Source organism: Drosophila busckii, chromosome 2R (assembly GCF_011750605.1).
Source record: "Drosophila busckii strain San Diego stock center, stock number 13000-0081.31 chromosome 2R, ASM1175060v1, whole genome shotgun sequence".
NCBI classification, from domain to species: domain Eukaryota; kingdom Metazoa; phylum Arthropoda; class Insecta; order Diptera; family Drosophilidae; genus Drosophila; species Drosophila busckii.
In genome coordinates, this window is record NC_046605.1 from 10544010 (window position 1) to 10565439 (window position 21430).

Below are 21430 nucleotides of genomic sequence, written 5' to 3' on the forward strand. Positions count from 1 at the left end.
TAATTAGAGAGTCATAAATTTATTTGGCACTAGTGTGAGTTGAAATTTGCTTTTGCCCTCCCACGTTCCTTTCCCTTTGCAAAAAAAAAAAAAGAAAACCAAAATTTTGCTTGTTGGCTGCCCACGCCAAAGAAAAAACTTTTTATTTTGGCTTGACTTTCCCAAAAAAAAAATAATATATGTTTTGCATACACTCACGTGCACCCACACATGTACACAGACAGACAAACACACACACATAACAAATACACGCACAAGCTGCCACTAACCCAATCCCTAAACTATGTGCATTAATATTAAAATTAAACAAATAAACGCGTGCTCTAATTTTTTATGTAATTTATTTCTTTTCCGGCATAAACAAAATATACAAAAATATATATAATAAAAAAAAAATACAACGCATATGCTGCTAACTGCGTCTTCTTCTTTTTTTGCTGGTGAGTAAATTAGAACATAAAAGTAATCGTAAGCAACCCCCTTGGAAAAAAGTTTATACGCCGCACACATTCCGTCATCCCCCCCTTTTGGGCTTTTGGGTTGGGCATTTATTTTTTGGGTGTGTGCGCGCTTTTATCTTGAATTTTTGTATATAAATATTTTTAGGCTAGTGCGTTTGTTGTCACCGAACTCCTCTCAGCCCCTCCTCAACCCCTTGGGTGCCATTGCAACCCTTAGCAGGCGGCGAATGTGTGTCACGGCTGTTTGCTGCACCCGTAACGAGCCACATTCAAATGCTTAGCGGCTTGAAATGTGCACAAAGCAGCGCCAAAGACAAAAGCGCAAAAGCAAAGGCAAAAAAATTACAGAGAACAAAAAGCAAAAGCAATTTATATTTTGTCCTTTGCTTGGCGCTCAATCAACCCCCAGCTGCGGCTAGAACTGCATGCAGTCCGAGCTTTCGCTCTTTCGCTCTCTTCCTCTTTCTCTCTCTGTCTCTTCCGCTTGCTTGTAAACAATGGCGCAACTATTTGGAGCGGTCCATTGCCCTAGAGAAGGCAAAAATAAATAAATGACGTGTCTCAAATTTAATTTTAGCCTGCAAAACGGAAATTATGAAATTCAATTAAAAAGTTGTCTAATAAATTTTAAAAAAAAATAATTAAAAAATATATTATATTTATTAAACTTTTCTACAACTTAAAAATTATTCTAAGCACAAAAGAATAAGAAATTATGCAATTTGAATCAATAATTTTTTAACAAACAAAAAAAAAAATACTTAAAAGATAATTAACAGTATTTTAATTTATGAGAATTTTCTAAACCTTAAAAATTAGTTTTAATACAGTTTTATTTTATTTAGTTGAAGCGCACTTGTTTTTTTTTTATATAAAAGTTTACAATTCCAAGCTAACCACATTCGCTATTAATTTTGTAATGTTTTTTCTATAAATAATAAATATTTATAACTTGTGCATAAGTTTCCACTTTGCGGCTGCGTCATTTCATATTTATAAACTATTAAGCTAACTGCCATAAAATTAGCAACTTTATGCTGGGCCCAGCAAATAACCACAAAAGTCATAAAACACATAATTTTATAAATATGATAGGCTGCATAAATCTTTTAAAATATGCGCCACAAAGATTAATGCATTTAATATTTAAATTTTTATACAAGTTAATTTAGCTTTCGTTATAAATTGACTGCCTTGGCTAATTAGATTGTTAAAGTCTCAACGTATGTTCAATTATTTATGATATTTAGTCGCGGTTGCCAGGACAACGCAGGGCTGCCCAAAACAGATAGCCCTGGAGTTCAAATACCTCCAACTGTTCGGGCTAATGGGTTAATAAGCGAGCGAGAGCTCAGCATATGGCCAATTTAAAAGTCAGAAACAAATTGCTGTGCAAATAAACGACGGGACGCGCCCCAAAAACTGTTTGCTAAGCATTTTAGTCTAGGCGTGTGGGCGTGGCACAAGGTAAAAATCAATAAAAAATACGTAACGCAAGAAAATTGCAAGCAAAAAAATAAAACTGAAATCAAAATAAGTAGCAAATGAGTTTATAGCAAATAAGCTTAACCCTTGTTTAAACTACTATGCTTAACCCTTTGCTAGACACGCAGCATTTAGCGTTTAATTTACATATAAAGTTAGTCTGGCATTTTGTTTACTGTGGAATGCGTTAAATAATTTAAATCGATTGAGTTGATTGCGGGGCCAGAGTTCAAGTTGACAGCAGCAGCTTGTAACAAGCTTTTGTTTAAATCAATAATTGACTAACAGAGTTCTAAGACAACAACAACAACGAGTGATTACTCGTTTTGCTGTCTCTTTTTGCTTTATTATTCAACTGACATGCAAAGTCGAAAGGTTTGTGTGTGAAATTGTCAGCTGAACTTTGCTGCCTTTGCTACCAACGAACTTTTGTACAATTGTTTTATAACAAATTGTTGTCCAAGATACACGCAACAGCAAACAGCGTACAGTGGGTCATTATTTCAACACGACAGTTGTCAACATTAAAAAGTAAAATCTACATTAATAAAACAGCAGTGAAATTTTTTTGTAAATAATTAAATTGCATTTAACTGCGCATAATTCAAGGCAGCTGTCCAGCGGTGCGTATGCGTAATGTCATATATACAGATATGTATGCGTGTACATGCGCTCAGCTCATTTGTCATTTCCGCTTTCGCCACTAATGATGATAATTAGACAGACAGACATTTGTAGCGCCCCAAAATAAATATTATATAGTATAAATTTGTTTGCTGTGTGTCTAGCCAAGCAAATCTAACCTTGTTGCCAACTCTAATGTGTAGTTAAAGGTCAATTGCTCTAAATTTAAAAACAAACTAATCAAAGAGTTTGTATATTGAACTGCAACTGGCCACAGTTTGATAACTGAGCAATGTTTCGATAAGCTTAACCTTGAACTTCACGCCAGCAAAGCCAAAAAGTAAACAAATGAGTTGCAGTTGTTAAGCTAAAAAATTCATTCGATAACAAATCAAAGCAGACGCCGCATTTTTAATAATTATAAAGTATGCAAAGTTGTAGTTAAAATTAATGTTGACTAAACTGTTTAATTACTTTAAAGTAATTCGTTTGTATTCATGAAAACTTTCTACAATAAAATTAAGGAAATTAAATTTTCACATATTTTATTCCAAAATATTTAAATTGTTTATTGAAATTTTCTACAATGAATTTAAGAAATGAAATTTTCAAATTTTTTATTAAAAAACATTTAATTTGTCTATTAAAATTTTCTACAATTAACTTAACAAATTAAATTTTCACATATTTTTTTTTTAATATTTAAATTGTCTATTAAAATTTTCTACAATAAACTTAAGAAATTAAATTTTCACATATTTAATTTAAAAATATTTAAATTGTCTATTAAAATGTTCAACAATAAATTTAAGAAATTAAATTTTCACATATTTTATTAAAATATATTTAAATTTGAAATTTTCTACAATAAATTTAAAAAATTAAATTTTCATATATTTTATTAAATTATCTATTAAAAATTTCTACAATAAATGTATGAAATTAAATTTTCACATATTTTTTTGAAAAATATTTAAATTGCAGCATAAAATTTCTTTTATAGTATTTTACTTAAAATAAAATACAAATTTAATAAGCTTAAAATTCTGTTATAATTTCAGCTTAGTTTGTTAGAAAAAACTAAATTAAAATAAGCACTAAAACTTAAGCAGTCATTAAAACAAAATCTAAAGAATGCCGCAATAAAATAAAGAATTTTATGCATTAGTCACAGCAGCTCATAAAATGAAAGTGATTATGGCAAAGAAAACTGTTTTGCTAAATTACAAATATTTGCAAAGAACTTTAAAAATAAAAATAAAATAAATAACAAAATTGAATTTATATTGATTCAAGCGCTGGCGCTGGCGCTGGCATTTGAATACTATTTGCTTATTGCTGATGTCTAAACTATGGAATTTCATAGTTGTATGTCTATATAGACAACAAATATGCCGAACTGACGTCTTATCAATTTTTATAAAGAATACTAGACAACTAATATGACATCAGCTCAGCAGCTCAGCAGGTGTTTGGCTGTAATTGAACTTGCCCGCAGTTTGGCACATTTTATTGACCCATTAATGTGATAAACAACAGACTTTTGTTTAGCTTTCACTGCTCAGGAGCGATAAGATAAGCGCGTGTAATGTTTGTTAATGAATCAGCCTTAAGGGTTGGCAGCTCAATTAAATAAATTGTGTATAGACAACAAACACTTTGTGCTTTTAGCCTTCGCCGCTTGTTTTTTGCGGTTTACTATATCGCATTACTCAAGCTCTATTAATAGCGTAAAAAATAAATGAAAACAAATGTCGACGCAGGCTAATGTATCAAACATTATTTGCTTATAGCGCATGCACTACACTTGCTTGCAATTTAATTATTTAATTAATGTTGCACTGCTTGCTGTCGGCGCATTGAACCCGCCACAAGCGTCTCTGACCTTTTCTAACGGCCAGCGGCGCACGCAATTAAAACGGAAGTGTGCCCTCGAGTTCCGTTGCCCTCTTCTTCTTATTATAGCCACACAACCTGTTGCAAAATACATTTGAGAGAGAGTGAGTGAGAGCACAAGAAATTTCTTGTCATCTCAAGCGTTAGAAACTTTGCATGACGCCTGCATAAATTTGCATAGAACTCGGACCCGTATGCTAACAATTTATGTATAACAAAATTAAATTGTGCGGGGTAAAGCGATAAATAATTCAATTACAAGTAATAATGAACTACTCAATCAAAAAGCAAATTTGTAAATAAATAAATGAAGGACAAGCTTCCCATGAGTAATAGTTTTATTTTATCTGACTAATACAAACAAAAATTGGAAAATTATTTTTAATAATAATAATGAAATTTAAATAACATAAATAAATATTTTTTCGATAAGCGATGTTACAATTTTTATTTATAATATTGAAATTTAAAAAAAATACAAATAAAAATTTGATCTGTTTCCACTTTCAATTTGATTACAATATCTTTTTTACCTTATATAATTATATTATTCACTTACGGATAATTTATGATTCTTAATACTCCATTAGTCTGTTTCTTTTTTACATTAATCATATTTAATTTCATTATCTTAGCAATGCCTGCTTAATATAAACGATATAAAAATGAAAGAGTTTTTTTCTAATTTATTAATATTTATAAATTATTTAAAGAAGAAAATAATAGATATCTATAGAATATAGAATATATCACATCTTGCTTTAATTAATTTAATAAATAATAAAATTAAACTAAGAATAAAATTGAAATTAAAAAAAAAATAAATAAATATTCCAATTTTAAGAATTATCTTAGCAATGCTTTGCACACGTCTTTTTAATTTAATATAAAATAAAAGAGTTTTTATTTTAATTTATTAAAACTTATAAATAATTCAAAGAAGAAAATTTTTACGTATAGATTATTCTCCAATAAATTCTTTTTCATTATATTTAATTAATAATTAAGCTGTTCCAAACGAAGGTTACTCAATTTTTTTTTTTAGATTTTTTTATAAAACCTTTGGCTAATGTTAACGGGTTTTTAGTTAATCTTTTTCACATAATTACATTTACTTGTAGTAGTAATTTATCTATGTAAACTATCTGCAAGTCCCCAACTGGGGTTTTAGCTACATCTTGGCCTAGAAGTTGTTAACTCTAGAACTGCTCTATACTTAGTGTTAATGATTTGGGAAGATTTGCCAACTATGTGTGCCCAACAACGTAGAACATTTGTTCTTTATGAGCAGCAAATGTGGGCGTGGCTAGCCGCCTCTTTGGCAACAGCCCATGAGACAAGGAACGGCAAACGGCAAAAGCCAAAAGCAGCGCGCGGCATTTTCATTAGTTGAAATGCTTAAAAATACCCACGAATACTTGTTGCCCGCTCGTAATAGACAGCCCCCCCCCTCCCCCCTCAGCACAGCCTCTGCTCTTGGCGCAGTCTTTGGGGTCAATAGACGCGACGACAAAACGAAAGCAGGAAGAGAGAGGGCTGAGAGCAAAGCGAGCCAAGTCAAGTTAGCCTATGAACAATTGCTAAAGATATGAAACAGACTTTTAAACAGTTAGTAGCACTAAGTGTATCTATTAAGTCGATGGGGCGGCTGCTCTCGTTGTAGGCGTTTGCGAATGGAAAGCAAATGGCCAAAAGACAAACATTGGCCAATACACGAGAAATTTAATTGAATTTCGTAAAAACAACAACGAGGCGAAGCAGCAAGCCGAGCAATGTTTTAAATATTAACTGCAACAAGTGCCAAACAAACGTTCGGAATGCAGCCTGAGAGGGGTTAACACACGTTGGGGGTGGTGGGTGGTTGGTTGGTCAGTGGGGTCAGTGCCAAATTGAAAACCAAATGAAACCACTCAGTGCCAGAAACGCCGAGCATTTGTTTTTAGTTTTTATTTGCATTTGTTTTTATATTTTTTGTTGTTGCTCGGCCTTAGACAAAATTTATGCGATTTTAGTGAATGCAAAATTTAAATGGTTCCGATAAATCTGCGAGCCCAGGCGAAAGGCAATAACAAATAAGCAGCAGCCTAACACGCACCCAAAGAGAGTGAGAGAGAGCACAATATATAATGTAAATAAATAAATATAAATCAAATGACACACACGCAAACTGATGAACTAACAACAAAAGTGCCCGTGCCCAAAAAATAAAGCAAAATGGGCTATGCCGATTGCGTTTCCAACATTTACGACTATTTGCATTGTTTTGCCTTACGTCATTTCTTATTGTGCACGTATGTGTGTGTGTGCGTGTGTGTGTGTGTAGAATGGGTATTTATTTATTTATTTACAAAGGGTAGACAGTAGTAGCGCTTCTTCTTGTTGTTGCATACCCTGGAAAATAAATATATAAATTGCATGATGTTCTTAGAGATTTTTCTGAATTATAAAAAGTATTTATAAAAATTTTAAATGTACTCTAGTCATTCTTTAAAAAATATATAATCCAGTTATCAATTTAAAATCATATTTTAATAGCTCTAAAAGTAATTTGAGCACTTAAAAAAAACTTTTCTGCAATTGAATTTTTAGAAAATCTTATAAAATTGTAAATATGAAAAATAAACTGATTTAAATATTTTTTTGACTAGTGTTGAATAGTTAATAATATATTTCATTTTTATATAAAAACTTTAGTATGAGCTATAATATTATTTTTTCTGCATTTTTCTAGAATGCTTACAAATTAAAAATACATTTTTATGGACTTTTAGTGCTAAAGCAAATACTAAAATGCTTAAAACATGTTTTGTATTCTAAAGTACAAAATAAATTTAAAAAAAATTATTCTTTGAATTTATCTAGAATTTTTACAAATTAAAAATATTTTTTTAGATTTTTAGCAAGGGCTATATTACTAATTACAAATTACTAAAATGCTCAAAATATGTTTTTTTCTAAAGTACGAAATAAATTTTATAAAAATTAAAAATAAATTTTTATGGATTTTGTAGCGCTTAGTAAAGTATTCAAAACATGTTTCGTATTTTTTTATGTACAAAATAAATTGTATAAAATGTATTAACAAACTGCAAGTTAATTACGCAGTATTTAGCTCACGCTGCTTTTCAAATAAACCCCCAATTTTTTACTTTATATGCTTCTCATGCTGTTTCTCTTTATTTTTTGGCATGTTCTGTCTTTTAATTCTCGCGCACGTCGCGACCCAAAAAACACAAATTGATGACGTCAATACGAACTGTTTAGAGTGTTGTGTGTGGCCCACCCTGCTCCAGTGGCTGGCAAATGAACTCATTTCGCTCTCAGTCTCTTCAAGAAATCCATTAAGACGTGTTGGGGGCGCCTCTGGGTTGCGACTCTCAAGCTCTGTGCGTTTGCGCAGCAAATGTTTTTGTATCTTTTCGGCAGCTACAGATACAAACGCATTTTTATCTCTGAGCATGAGATACACATAGGGGGGACAATGGGTCTGCGATTTTCAGTTCAGTTTCATTTCGGTTTTCGTTTTTGAACGTTACAATTTTTATTTTGTGTTAAGCGCTTAATTTTCGTATTTTTTTTTTTCTGTTCAAATAATAAATAATAAACATATTGTTAATTAATAATAAATATTTGTTATTCTAAGTTTGTTTTTGTTGGCAACGATTTAAAAATTGTGCTTGTGAACATTTTATTTAGTGAGTGAAATTTTTTCATAATTTTCAAATTGTACATTTTTTCTTGTGGCTATAAATAGACGTTTATATTTTCATGGCTAGGCAGCTAGCAGAGCAAAGAGAGCGAGAAAGAGATTTGAGATCGCCACTGATTTTGAATGTGTTTGTTGCTCTATATAGCTATAGCACAGATATAGGCCAACTGTTGGCTTCGACAATGTGCCGAATTATAATAAATTTATGCATATTTTTGTTTTACAGTTGCTTACGGTTTAATTTGTTATTGCGCTGCATGATGCTGGCCAATGCACGTTTGGCTTAAATTATGGATCTAGCAGATCAAATCGATGACTATATCTGTTCATTTGAGGGACTTGGTGACTTAACAATGGACTCCTTAGCCATGTTTATATTTCTCTGGGCCGTGCTGGCTCTGTTCTCCGTCTGGCTGTGCAAGCTGCTCTATAACAAATATCTCAACAAAAATGCGCCCGCCAGCGCCACCAACAGTCGCCAGAGCAGCGTCGCTCCAGCTGCAGCCGGCGCCAAGCCAGAGAAACGTCTCTCCGAGCCACGCGATCTGCTGGCAACCAAAAGCAAAGTGGAGGATTTATCAAAGCCAGCGGGGGGCGCTGCCGCAGGTCGCGGACGCTCCTCAGCTTCGCTATGGGTTGTGGTAGTGGCGGTGGCTGGCTGCGCGGGGAGCGGTCCACGTCGTCGTGTGGTGCGTCAGAGCTCCACCGGTCCAGAGAATCGCAAGAAACGTTATGTGCCACCGCCCTCTAATGTGGTGGGACCTGAAACAGTGAGTAATGCTTCAAAATTTAAAAAATTACACATATGTGATCATTTATCAATTTAATTTGTTTATTAACACATATATTCATTTCAATAATTAATCATAGTTTTTTATATAAAATAAAAATTTAACTTATGCGCTCATTCAGCAATTTTATTTTATTAAATAGTATTTTAATTGTAAGAATTTAAATTCAATAATATAAAATAAAAAATTAACATGCGCTCATTCTTCAATTTCATTTTATTATTAAATAGTATTTTAATTATTTTAATAACATTATTTAATATAAAATTAAAATGAATAATCAAAATATTGACACTTATGTTCTCATTCATCAAATTAATTCTAAAATTCAAATAGCTCTAAATTAATTAATTAAAAATTTCTTATATATTATTATATTATATTATATTAAATTATATATACACTATTTGCTTGTTAAATTATTAATTCTTATTTAAGGAGTTGTTTTAAAACAATGACTTATAATTATAATTTAAATATGACATCAATTGAAAGCTTTGTTTCAAGCTGATTTTTGTTATACTGTCATGCATTTTAAATAAAATTAAATTACTTTTAACTAGCTCTCATTCAAATTGATTGCCTTACTTATAATTATTTTCATTTCTATCCTCAGAGCTCTGTTACCTGGACTAGTCAAGTATTTCGTTGGCTGTACAGCGATCTGGTAATTGTGAATGAGCTGCTCATGTCCTGGGTGATTGCTATAAACGATACACTGCGCAAATCTGTGGAGGAGGTGAGTCTTTAAATTGTTACTGACATCACTGCACTGACATCATTTCGACATCATTCTAACTAACTGTGTTGTCATTAGAGCCGTGCATTGAACTTTGCTCTATGGCGTCTTTCGCCACGACATTCAACTTGAAGTGAGTCTAGCAAATGCCGCTCAGCTCCGTCTCCGCTCAGCCGTAACCGGCATTGGAACGCTATTCAAGCGCTTTACACATTGAGTACTATATGCATATATATATATTTGTTTTATCGCCTTTTACGCGCTTGAGCCGCTCGCTCTCTAAAACGTAGGCCAAGGTCAGCATTTTGTTTATTCCACATGCTGTTAGTCATTTTCGCATGTTCTCTCGCACTTTTTATGACTTTCGTGTTTCACTCACTCACTCACTCAGTTCTTAACTCGACATCAGAAAATGATAAAACTCGCTTACGTAATTCGCCCAAAAACCTGATTCGCTTACAACATGAAACGAGTTTCGACGAATTTCAAGTTCAGACCACACTAAGCTCTCAAAAAACAGACTATACCCATTGTTGAAACTGGATGTAGCTTTAGGAAGTTAGCTACGAGATAAAGTCCAGCATTGTCTGAAACTGATTAACTTTTAAAATTATGTATGCTGTTCTTAAAGTTTATATAACATGCATAAATTGTTCTTTTATTTAAATGTAGTAAAATGTCTTAACTTTATGAGTAGAAAAGTGTGGGATTCCAAAACTGGTTTTAAGAATTTGCTTGAGTTTCTAATCTAAACTCAGTTTTGCAACTTTTTGGTATAAATTCTTTAGAAGAAAATTTTGTATTCCGTTTGGAATAAAATTACTTTCTTAAGATTTATTGAATGGGAAAGAATCGAAAGCGAATAGTTCGGGCTGGGTAATTAAATTCGCTTGTTTCTCAATTCTAATTGACTAACTTTAGAATTCAAGAAGTTTACTTTATAAACAAAAACAATTTGTAGATAATGAGCACTCAAAGTATTTCAAATGCAAACTATTAAAATTATCAGTAGGTTTGTGGCATTTAAAAATATGCAACAAAGTAAGATTAGATAAAAATTGTATGATGTGCTTGAGGGAAATATTCAAATTAAGGGACTTTAAAGTATTTATGCTAAGCTCTCAAACAATTAATCAATTCATTAACTTGCAGCATGGCGTTGCCGTTGAAGTGGTGCGCGTATTGCCGGACAGTCCCGCACCGGGTCTAAATAATATATTCTGTAACTGCGAGGAGCACAATCCAGCGGAAATGGTGAGCATGACGCAAGGAAATGAGTTTCAAGAGATTTGACTAACATTGTTAACAATATAAAACAGCTCATCACCTTTGACTGTGACGCCATGCCGGTGCTGCAGGTGAAGACCTTCCGGCAAAAGACGGGCAAGGTGGAGACATCGCATTACAAGGTCACCGTATCGCGATTCCGTGCGCGCATGTCCATACCCATGAACTACAATACGCTCAAGGGTGAGATGCGTGTCGACGGCTATCCAGATGTAAGTACTACCCTAGCAGCTAGTGGAAAGTAATATCAGTGCTAATTTCACACACCCACACAGGTGCGCATTGCAATGAACAGCGTGGGTGCGATTAAGGCCATGGATCAGGATGAGCAACAGCTGCAGAATGTCATAAGCGATATACTGACGACGGCGCTGCGTGATACCGTCTACCCGGTGGACTTTTCCATCTACTCCACCTGTCCACGTGCCGAAGTGGAGCCCATCGAATTGCCTGTAATCTATCCCGTACACTATGATTCGTTGGCGGTGAGCGTGTGGAGTAGTGAGAAGCAGCCAATTGCTGTTGCCTGTTGTTCGTTCGTTCGTTTGTTATGTTCGTTTTGTCAGTTCTAAAAGCATTATGTGTATATCATATTACACTCTATACTCTGACTCTCTATCTAGTTCTCTGTATACAACAACAACAACACTTCTCATTGTTCTTACACCTCACAGCGCAGTTTTCCACTCTAGCAAGTGAGCTAGTCCTTTTGGCACTAGCTCAATTCTCAGAGTCCACAGTCTTCTAACTTCTAAACCACTCGTTAGTTTTTCTATGAAATTCGCCTGACTTCCATTCCACATACTTCAGTGTTTATAGTCCTACTTTCATTTGCTTTATGGCAAATTTAAAAACCGTTACTTTCGCTCTCTCTTTTCAGGGCAATCAGTACTTTCAATATTATTACAATTACTAAACTCTTTCACTTGAACCTTCTTCCAACTTTGTTGTTTCTCTTTCTCTAATAAAAGGCGAATTTCATATTTTATTCTCTTGTTGCTCTCTGTTAATTTCATCAACTCATTGCATGCTTGGTCAACACTAACAGCACAACATGGAGCACATGTCCAGCGGCAATCTGCGCGACTCACAGCACATGGTCTCGGGTCGTCGCCTGCTGGTGAAGATTGTCAAGGGCGAGGGTCTGAAGGATGCACATGAGCCCTATGTGGTTATTGAAATGGACGAGCCGGCGCAGAAGAATCAAACGGGCACACAGCGTGGCAACAAACCCTTTTGGGATGAACACTTCCTCTTGTAAGTGACGCTTATAAAATCATAAGCAATGCTTCTAATAATTTGTTTGACCCGCAGCGAACTCTCTCCACAATCTGCCGAAATACTCTTTGAGGTGTACGACCGTCCAGTGATAGCTTCAGATCCGCCAAAGTTCCTAGGTCTCGGCCTCGTGGGCATTGATGAGCTGGCCGTAGGTCCAGCGTCCACGCAGCTACTGCAGCTGCAGCCACGCCCCTATGAGACACAGCCCGTTGCTGGCGCCATTACCGTAGACTTTGTCTTCATCGAGGGCGCCGAAATTCCTGCGGCTGCACGCACGCAGCGTCTAAAGGAGGCACTGCGTCTGAGCACGCCCGCAATTAACGAGCACATACGTAATGGCGCCGACTTGGCCGATGCTGCGGTGCGTGCTTTGCAGGATGGCGCACTCTCTGGCTCCACGGGCGGTCAGCCCAGCAAGAGCACGCTCATCATACACAGCGTGCAGCGGGTAAGTGTTGCCAGCTCCCAAGCACGCCGCATTTCCAACATTTCCGTTTCCGTTACAATATTCTTTACTTCATTTCATTTCGTTTCTTTTCGTTTCCCCCCAACAACGCACAGAACTCGAGCAATCCAAATGCATTTAAGGTAACTTTTCTTTTATACTTTTTCTTTTTATTACCAAGTTCCCAGTTGCAGTTTTTCATGTTGCGTCTCTAATCGCTCTCCATAGTCATAGTCTGTAGTCTTAAAGTTGAGCTAATCACAAAATTGTTTCTCGTTCTGTTTGCCTAACCATGCGCTTCATTAACAACTGCGACCACAACTTAGGTGGAGCTGAATAAAGAAGGTCAAATCGAGGTTATCGAAGCTTCGCCTACAGAGCTCGATCAGACGGTGGCTCAAGCGTTTGAGCGCGCTGCGGTTGAAGCCGCCCAAGCTGCAGCCGAGGATCAGGTAGATAGCCAGACGCAAAGTCAGCTTAATGAAACAGGTAACGCTATTCCCAACGAGGACAGCCAAACGGAGGTAAGTCGCACCAGCAGTTGAGCATGGCATGCAGTTTGAAGTTTAGTTACATTTTATGCTGAGCTTTTAATCTTTGAATCGTTGCTTGCAGTTTGGGCAACCGAATGCCGCCTCCTCGCCCAATGGCAGCGGCTATCACAACAACTACAGCCTCAATGGCAATGGCAATGGCAGTGGCTACAACAGCAACAGCCTGCCCAGAAATGGCGCCACCTCACCCTATCTGAGCCAACAGCAGCAGCAGCAGTCGCAATCGCTTGGCCAGTCCGCGGGCTTGGAGCTGGACGATCGTGGTCGCAGCAAAAAACGTAATTTCTTTGGCACACTCAAGAAGCGGCTTAGTCGCTCCAAGACACGCACCCTATCGGCTGATCAGCCCAATAACAACCATATATCATCCACAAATTCCGCCAATACAACAACAACAACAAGAGCCACTGGACTCACAAGAAACGCCCAAGGAACCCTCAATGGTGAATCTTCCCGTTCATTATCTGTCGATCGTGCTACTCTGTCTAAAAGCAATTCACTTGGTAATTACCCCCCACACACATACACATAAGCACCTCAGCGCCCACCACCCCCCAGCAGCAGCACTTAAGGTTTAATTGCCTTGCAATTAACGCGGCTAACATTTGCTTTTTGCCTAATTCAACTTGGCTGCACTTTTTTTTGCTTTTACTTTAAGCTGAAGTGCTGGGCACAATTCAAGGTTTACTATAAAGTTATTAATTTTTAAATGTCTGCATGCCTAGTATAGTATTGGTTTTTATATAGAAATCTTAAACTAAAATCTGTGCAATTCAAAGTTTAAATAATTTCCAACTTGTTAAAAATTTTAAAAGAAATTATTTGAAAATATTGTAAATTTTTTTTTATAATTTTATTAAGCTACTAAATAATATTTTTCTAACTTAAATTTAATTTTAATAAGCTCTTGTTTACTAAATAATATTTTTCTAACTTAAATTTACAATTTTTTAGACTGCTTAGTAGTTTTAAAATATTCTAGCTACAATTTTAGCTTTTTTTTTTCTAAATTATTAAACTCGGCAAATGTCTTAAAAGTATTTTGGCAGCAAATTTGTGCTACCAAAAATCAATTTAAATATTTTGATATCTGCCACAAGCTTTCATAGAATATTTCCCACATAATTTCATGCATTTCCTAGTTCATTTTATATCAATAGTATATATATTCAAGCTGGTTGTGGTTGTTGTATTCATTATCCTTATGCATCTCTTTGTTCTACTTTTGTCTTCTCTGTCTATTTTCGTCCCCAAAAATATGCTAACCGTTAATAAAACAACACAAATCTGTATGTATCTCTGTTTTATATATGTGCATATATCTTAACTATACACACACACAAACACACAAAAAACAATATATTATATTGATATTTAATTTTTTATATAATTTTGGTATACATTTTGCATAAGTTTTTAATCAATTATGTTATTTTACACTTTTTATTTATTTTCATATATGCAAATATTATTGGTTCCAAATAATTTCGGTCATTTTGGGTGTTTTGTGTGTCTCACGCTCTCTCTCAATAAAACAATAACGGCCACGCTTACTCTTACGGCTATGGATTGCGTATATTTTAAAACACTATAAATAAAACAAACAATGAAACACAATTAGGACCACGCATGGGCATAGGCTCACCCATTACCGACCACTCACGACGCTCTTCAATTTCAGAATCCTCAGCCATCTCCGGCTTCTCCTCAGCCAGCAATAAAACTTATTTGCATGAGGCATCCACATTGGTGCTCGAAACAGTGGAGAATGGCGTGAAGCGGTAAGTATTGAAATGTAAAAAAAAATAAATAATTTATATTTAATTACTGTTGTTGCAGCCACTTTATTGTGCCACTGAATATTGCACAGCGTCCACGCTGGCGCCGCAAGGGCACCAAGCTGCATATCTACAATGATCACACCTTCATAGCCAAGCATTTGAGCGGGTTAGTTGCACTATAAACTACCAACATTTAATTGTTATTAATTTGTTATACAAACTTGCAGCAGCGGCTTGCAATGTTCCATCTGCATGAAGTCCATACCTAGACGGCCGGGCAAGCAGGGCTATGAGTGCCGGGACTGTCAGTTGATCTGTCACAAGCAATGCCACATACGTGCGCCGCAGGCGTGCCCCAATCCAACTGTACTATCCATGGAACTGTAAGTTGCCACAAATTGCAGCAGCTTGTGGTACAACTAGCGCTTAGTTTTGTAGTATTTTCATTTAATTAGGTGGTCGGCTCTTATAACATACTAATTTATTTATTTACTTTATTTTTCTCTTTTCACACACACACACATACCCATACAACTTTTGATACTCCCTTTGCGCCCCCTTGCTACAATTTAGAAACTCATTTCCGGTACTCACTGAGCGAGATATAAACTTAGTTAACTAAATGCAAAAGCATACCTACTTAATATATTTAACAAAACTACAATATTTGCTATTATAAAGTTTGCCAAATGCAGTTGAATATTTATTACAAAGCAATTTGAGTTTACTTTTTACTTTTTCAAAAACTTGCCATTGGCGTCAGAATTGCAAATCAAATTTTAGCTTTTTATGCTTAAGCTGCTTTATACTTAACTTCCATTAAATCTATTAACACACACACACTTATACACTAGCTGCTAAAAATTTCACACTACTGTTGTCACAACAATTTTTTAACAGCATTTATTTCAATTTTTCTATTTCACCAAATGTTTAAACTTCATCACACAACTCACAATATATAAACTCTATAAATGGATACAGGATGACTAATGATCAGTTCATCTAAATGATATATAAGCATAATATATAAAAACTAAAAGGTAACAACTAATTGGCCTTATGTTGTAATTTTGACGCCAAATACGCAAACGTTTTCTTCGAGTACACACAAAAATCTTTAGGATACCGTCCAGTTTACAATGCAGGGGTTTTTCCAAATTTTAATTTGTCTCAAAACTGGGTAAGCTGCTCATTTGCATGCAGTTCAATTTGAGTTGTTTGTCACTGTGTTAAACACAACTTAACTGGCTAATCAGCAATAGCATGACAGCTTTAATATATATACTTAATTACTACAGCTTTACGTTTATGTTTAATTGTTTCTTGTTCCATATTATTTTAATTGCCTATTTTAATCAATAACTAATTATTTCTGTACTTTCTCTTCACAGCACCAAACTTAATTCGGCTGCGGCGGATCGCAGCATTAGGAAATTGTAATTAATTCTACAATAGCAACATAAACTAAACTCGAATCGATACAAAATACCTTTTAAATAGTTTGCATTCTTAATTCATCGACCACACGAACAGAAAATACTTGCTACATACTTGCTATGTAATTAAATTTACTTGATACTTAAACTATAATTATGTTATTTATTTGATACACATGTGCAATATTTTTTTGGTTCTTGTTTTTACGCCAATCTCATGTTTATTTATTGCAATTTTATTGTGTCAAGCAACAGAAACCTTGTGAAATTCTTGTATTTTTACCATCACGAATAATAATTGTACAAAACAAATACATATTTTGAATAAAAGCTATCGGTAAAAGATATGTTTGAAGAGTCTTTTAGTTCTGTATTTGAAATTTTGGATGCTTAAATGTTGGCACTTTGCTAAATGTGTTTCATCGATTTGTAATCGAAACTGTAATCGGCTTATTCAACTTGCTCAAACATGTTGCAAGGCGTTCAATTGGAATTTGTTGAATCCTAATAGAAACAGCTGTGCTTGTTTATGTTTTGATTTATTTATGAAATGCTTGTTTAACAGCAACTAGTAATTTTCAAACTATTGTTTGCTTAAAAACTTAAAGCCTTATGCTATATTGGAATTATTTATTTGCATTCAACAAACAGCATAAAATCTTTGTGTTGATTGCGATGTTTGATTGATTTACGCTGATTATAACAAAGCGTTATGTATTATCTGATTATATTATTACTGATTGCTTATATTTAATTAATAAAAATAATATAATAAATTGTTGTTTCCTAAATTAAATATTAAATTATGGCTACAAAAAGCCAAACAAATTAAAACAGCTATACTTTTAGCTATAAAGCCGTTGCTAAAAATGCTAGATCTAGCTACAAATTGGCCACACTTGCAGCACTAGCTACCACCAAAGAAATTGTTGTTGTAAAAAAATACCGAAGTAAAGACGTGCGATTTGTAAGACGGAGTGTCAAAACCGTAATAATTATTGTTAAATAGCCGAAAATAAACAAAAACACACGCCGCGCAAATGACAACGAAGCACTGATGCAATTGCAATGTAAAAATTATAAAGATAAAAGAAAAAACAGTCGATCGGTCGGCAGCTGTGTTTTTGTGATGCGTAAAAAATATTAATAAAATCGAGTTAAAAAAGAATTTCAACGTAAGCACGTGTGCACTAAGTCAGTCTGCGATTACAACAAATACGGCAAGGAAGACGGACACGCCTCAAGCTTAATATGAAGTAAAAATTAATAGAAACAGCCGTCGCCTTGTTTTTTGTGTTTTTATGCTTTGTTGTCGCGTGTGTCAATGTGTGTATGTTTGTGTGTGTGTGTGTGTGAGCGTGCATGTGTGTGTGTGTTTGTTAACACGCCGCCGTGTCTGTCTTTAAGTTCGTTTATAATTTTTTCAATTGGCATCTGTTTATAATTATATATGTATGCCTGCACTAAAATAAAATAATAAAGCGACACATAAACGCGTTTCGTTAGCGCCAAGTATAATAGCAACAAAAACAACAATAAAAAAAAAAAATAAGCTAAATTTTTGTCGTTGTCGCCGAGACTACCACTTGTTTTTCCACTTTTGCGAACGCGACGTCGACGCTGACGTCGCTGTCGCTCTGCCGCGGTCGCTGCCGTTGTGGATACCACCCCGCGGTTTATTTTGCTCTCGTCTCACCCAAGTTGGGGCTTTCTCTGGGCATTGCAACGCCAACGCAAATATCGTTCATTTATTGCGTTTATCATTATTCTTTGGCTAGTGTTGTTATTTCCATATCATTGTCACATGTATAAGTGTGTGTGCGTGTGATTATTTTTTTCTAGATATTTTATTATATGCTTGTTTTATTTCTTTGTTATATACGCGCGGTGTTATATAGTGGGCATAAAAAATAGTTAAACGTTACGCAATTCGAAATGTGCAGCAAAGTACAACAAAATGCAACAAATTAACATTTATTGACAAAGTGCAATTAACAAAAAAGAGAAATAAAAACACAGCAACAACAGAAGCAGCAGTAGCAGCAGCAGCAAATTCAGTTGCGTCTCAGCGCGTAACAACAACAATACGCAGTAAAGAAAGATCAAAAGAGCAGCTGGCAATTAAGAGCAGAGAGAGTGGAGTGGAGTAGGAGCAGGCGCAGCGTCGCTCTCGTCATGGCAACCGCTCACAGTCATCATAATGCCAATTTGCTAAGCTCGGACATATCGCGTCGCAATCCGCAGGATGAGTACGAGCTTATACAGAAAATTGGCTCCGGCACCTATGGCGACGTTTACAAGGTAAGTTCAAAGTTAACATTCACCCAAAAAAAAAAAACATACACATACGCACATAAGAATTCCACTCTCTAAAACACACACACAGCAGCAGTCAAAATGAAAGCATGTTTGCAATTTAGAATGTATAAAACCAACTGCCTGCCCCCCTTTTTAGCATACCCCTGCGACAGCAGCAGCAGCAGCGTTGACGACGTCGACGACGACGACTTTTGTTTTGCTTTGCATTCCTGATGCATTCGCTGCATGAGTGCACGTGCATTGCTCTACTCCTACTACTCTCCCTCTCTCACACTCACACTCACTCTCGCACTTTTGCATACTCATTTGGAGCTCTGCACATGGCTCCATTGCTCTTTGCTCTGCTAAAGATGGCACAAGTAAAAATATGCGCAATTTTTTGTGCTGCTGCTTCTTTAAATCTTCCTCTTGCTTTTTACACACAAATATGACAAATGCTGTTGCGCTAAAGCAAGAGGCGGCTACATTTTTGGGGGCGTGATCACATAATGCATTTCTGCTGTTAAGCCGTCGTATCTATGAAACAGTTTGGAATTGAAATTAAATTCCATTCCATTTGCACGCCCCCGCACTACGCTATCGTTTATGAGCGGCCCCGCGCTCGCATTGATTATGCGGCTTAATTTCAATTCCAAATATATAATGAATGTGCGAAGCGAGAGCGAGAGCGCAAGCGTATGTATTTTTATTTATGTTTACCCATCTGCATTTCATTGTATACACAAATGTTTGTCTTTGTGTCTGTTTCCACTGTCTCTCGGTCTGTCTGTTTTATGCGTCATGCCAGGCCAAAGCCAGCGGCGCATGGGCTCCACTCTTATACTACGAAAATCCCCCTCAAAAGAATTTTATGTTATGCCTAATGCTATGGAATTTATGATTGCCTCTCTCGCTCTCGTTTTAAATCAGTCTGTTTAAACTTTTGTTTACACACACACACACACACACACACAGCTTTATGTGTATTTTCATTAAGCAGCACTTAAATTCGCCAAAAGCATTTACAAATAAACATTGCAAATGCAATTTAGTTTCAGATTATCTAGAAAATATTTGGTCAGGCAAACACAGTTGCTATTGCTTAAATTTATTTAGTTTATGGCTGCTGCAATTGTTTACTTTTAATAATAACAAACAACTTGTTTCTATGCATACACTTTGTATGTTTGTAACTAAGTGACAAATTTATGTAAAAATACAAAACAATTTGATGAGCAGCAGCTGTGAATTAAAGTCATAAATTCTTGTATAAAGCATTAGTAAAACTTAAAATGGATAAATGTGTGTTAGTCATTATAAAAACAGAACTAATCATGACAAATAAATTCGCTTAGTTTATTGCTTAAAACTTAATGAATGCAAATAGAATTTATTGCCTCATAGTTAGATCATTGATGCCTTTCTCTAATCTTATCATTTGGGTGGTCAACATCTTAATTTGAATTTAGTTCGCACTTTTTTCTTTCACCTGCGTACGAAATTTAACTGAGTTCCATTCATTTTAAATTCTTTTCAAACTATTTATAACTGATCAATTTTATGCTTGAATAAATATTAATATTTGCAAATTTTATGTATTAATGCACAAAATGCTTACAAATGTTTTTAGCTGTATATCTAATGTTGAACTTTGATATTGGTGAGCAACACGAGCGCGCTTGGGCAATTAAAAAATTCGTCATCGTACGCCCAAGTACAAATAATATTATCAAATATGGTATGCGGCCTTTATTTGTTGTTATTATTATTGCTGCAAGCGCTATCAATTTACAATCGTATTAGCAACATTTGGCAAATGCTGAAATGTTTTACTCTTGTGTCTAGTAGTAAGTAGTAGTAGCTATTAGACGAACAATGGCTGGAAATTGGAAAATCCGACGAGGCAAGCAAACAAACAAAACAATAGAAAACAAACTCGTACTGAACCAAACCGAATCTAACAGGCAAGCAAACAAACAAACTACAAATAGCACACAAAGGGTGAGCGTGTGTATATGTGTGTGTGTTTGTGTGTGTGTGTTTCTGTGTGCCAAGAAGTTTTTCATTAGCGAGCGAAAAGGCGCTAAGCACAAGTCTACTTAAAGGCGCGAAGAACAGCATAAAAGCAAAGTTGAAGTTGATAATAAAAAAGGAAAGAAAGCAAGCAAAATGCCAGTTACAGTTATGCAATAGAAAAATGAGCACACACACATGCATACACACACACATACTAACGCATAATGATTGCCTTTGCCAGGCACTTGACTTCGCTATACATTGTTGCTGCCATTGTTGTTGTTGTTGTTGTTGTTGCTGCTCTTCAAGCTTGTTACACATTTAAAATACCCTGCCCTGGTTTAAGCACTAGCGTGTGGGCTTATGCCGTAAATTTCTTTTGCATAATTTAATACTTTTTGCATAATAAAATATACTTAATAAAGTTAACGAAAACAAGCAGCGGCCGCTTCTAAGAATTACTATAAATACAATGCGAATCTTGAGGTTTGATGTCAGCCAAAGCTAAACAACATAAGAATAATATTTTATTAATAAATTAATAACAATAACAACAAGCTATACATTTAAGACTAACATAATTTTTAAATTTGGAATATATTCCTTTGATTTTAATGCATATTT

General features: G+C 35.0%; 2 protein-coding genes across 32 annotated transcripts in view; both read left to right on the forward strand.

Annotated features, from left to right (window-relative positions):
• Nucleotides 1-17: 17 nt before the first annotated feature.
• Nucleotides 18-16839, forward strand: LOC108596867. 24 transcript variants are annotated; one of them, XR_001915068.2, is made up of 17 exons: nt 8122-8161; nt 8402-8945; nt 9583-9705; nt 10858-10959; nt 11025-11204; nt 11268-11477; nt 12041-12249; nt 12307-12721; nt 12835-12861; nt 13045-13242; nt 13334-13775; nt 14894-15053; nt 15112-15219; nt 15281-15436; nt 15627-15639; nt 16038-16236; nt 16448-16520. XR_001915068.2 is itself a non-coding variant. In XM_017983025.2 (16 exons), the coding sequence occupies exons 2-16, from the start codon at nt 8466-8468 to the stop codon at nt 16457-16459; spliced, it is 2835 nt and encodes a 944-aa protein (XP_017838514.2). In that variant the 5' UTR covers nt 8122-8161; nt 8402-8465; the 3' UTR covers nt 16460-16839. The 24 variants fall into 24 exon arrangements, 22 of the variants coding, with proteins under 22 accessions (XP_017838522.2, XP_017838514.2, XP_017838512.2 ...); XR_001915067.2 differs by lacking the exon at nt 15627-15639; XM_017983025.2 differs by lacking the exon at nt 16038-16236 and having other exon boundaries at nt 16448-16839.
• A 590-nt stretch (nt 16840-17429) lies between these two features.
• Nucleotides 17430-21430, forward strand: part of LOC108594656 (mitogen-activated protein kinase kinase kinase kinase 5) — a 61465-nt gene continuing 57464 nt past the window's right edge. For 6 of the 8 annotated variants that reach the window (XM_033293237.1, XM_033293241.1, XM_017979797.2 and 3 more), the window contains exons 1-2: nt 17435-17748; nt 18391-18793. In XM_033293237.1, coding sequence (XP_033149128.1) covers nt 18668-18793 — 126 coding nt within the window. In that variant the 5' untranslated portion in view covers nt 17435-17748; nt 18391-18667. Of the gene's footprint in view, nt 17749-18390; nt 18794-21430 lie in introns of all 8 variants that reach the window. The other 2 variants (XM_033293238.1, XM_033293239.1) reach the window with 2 other exon arrangements.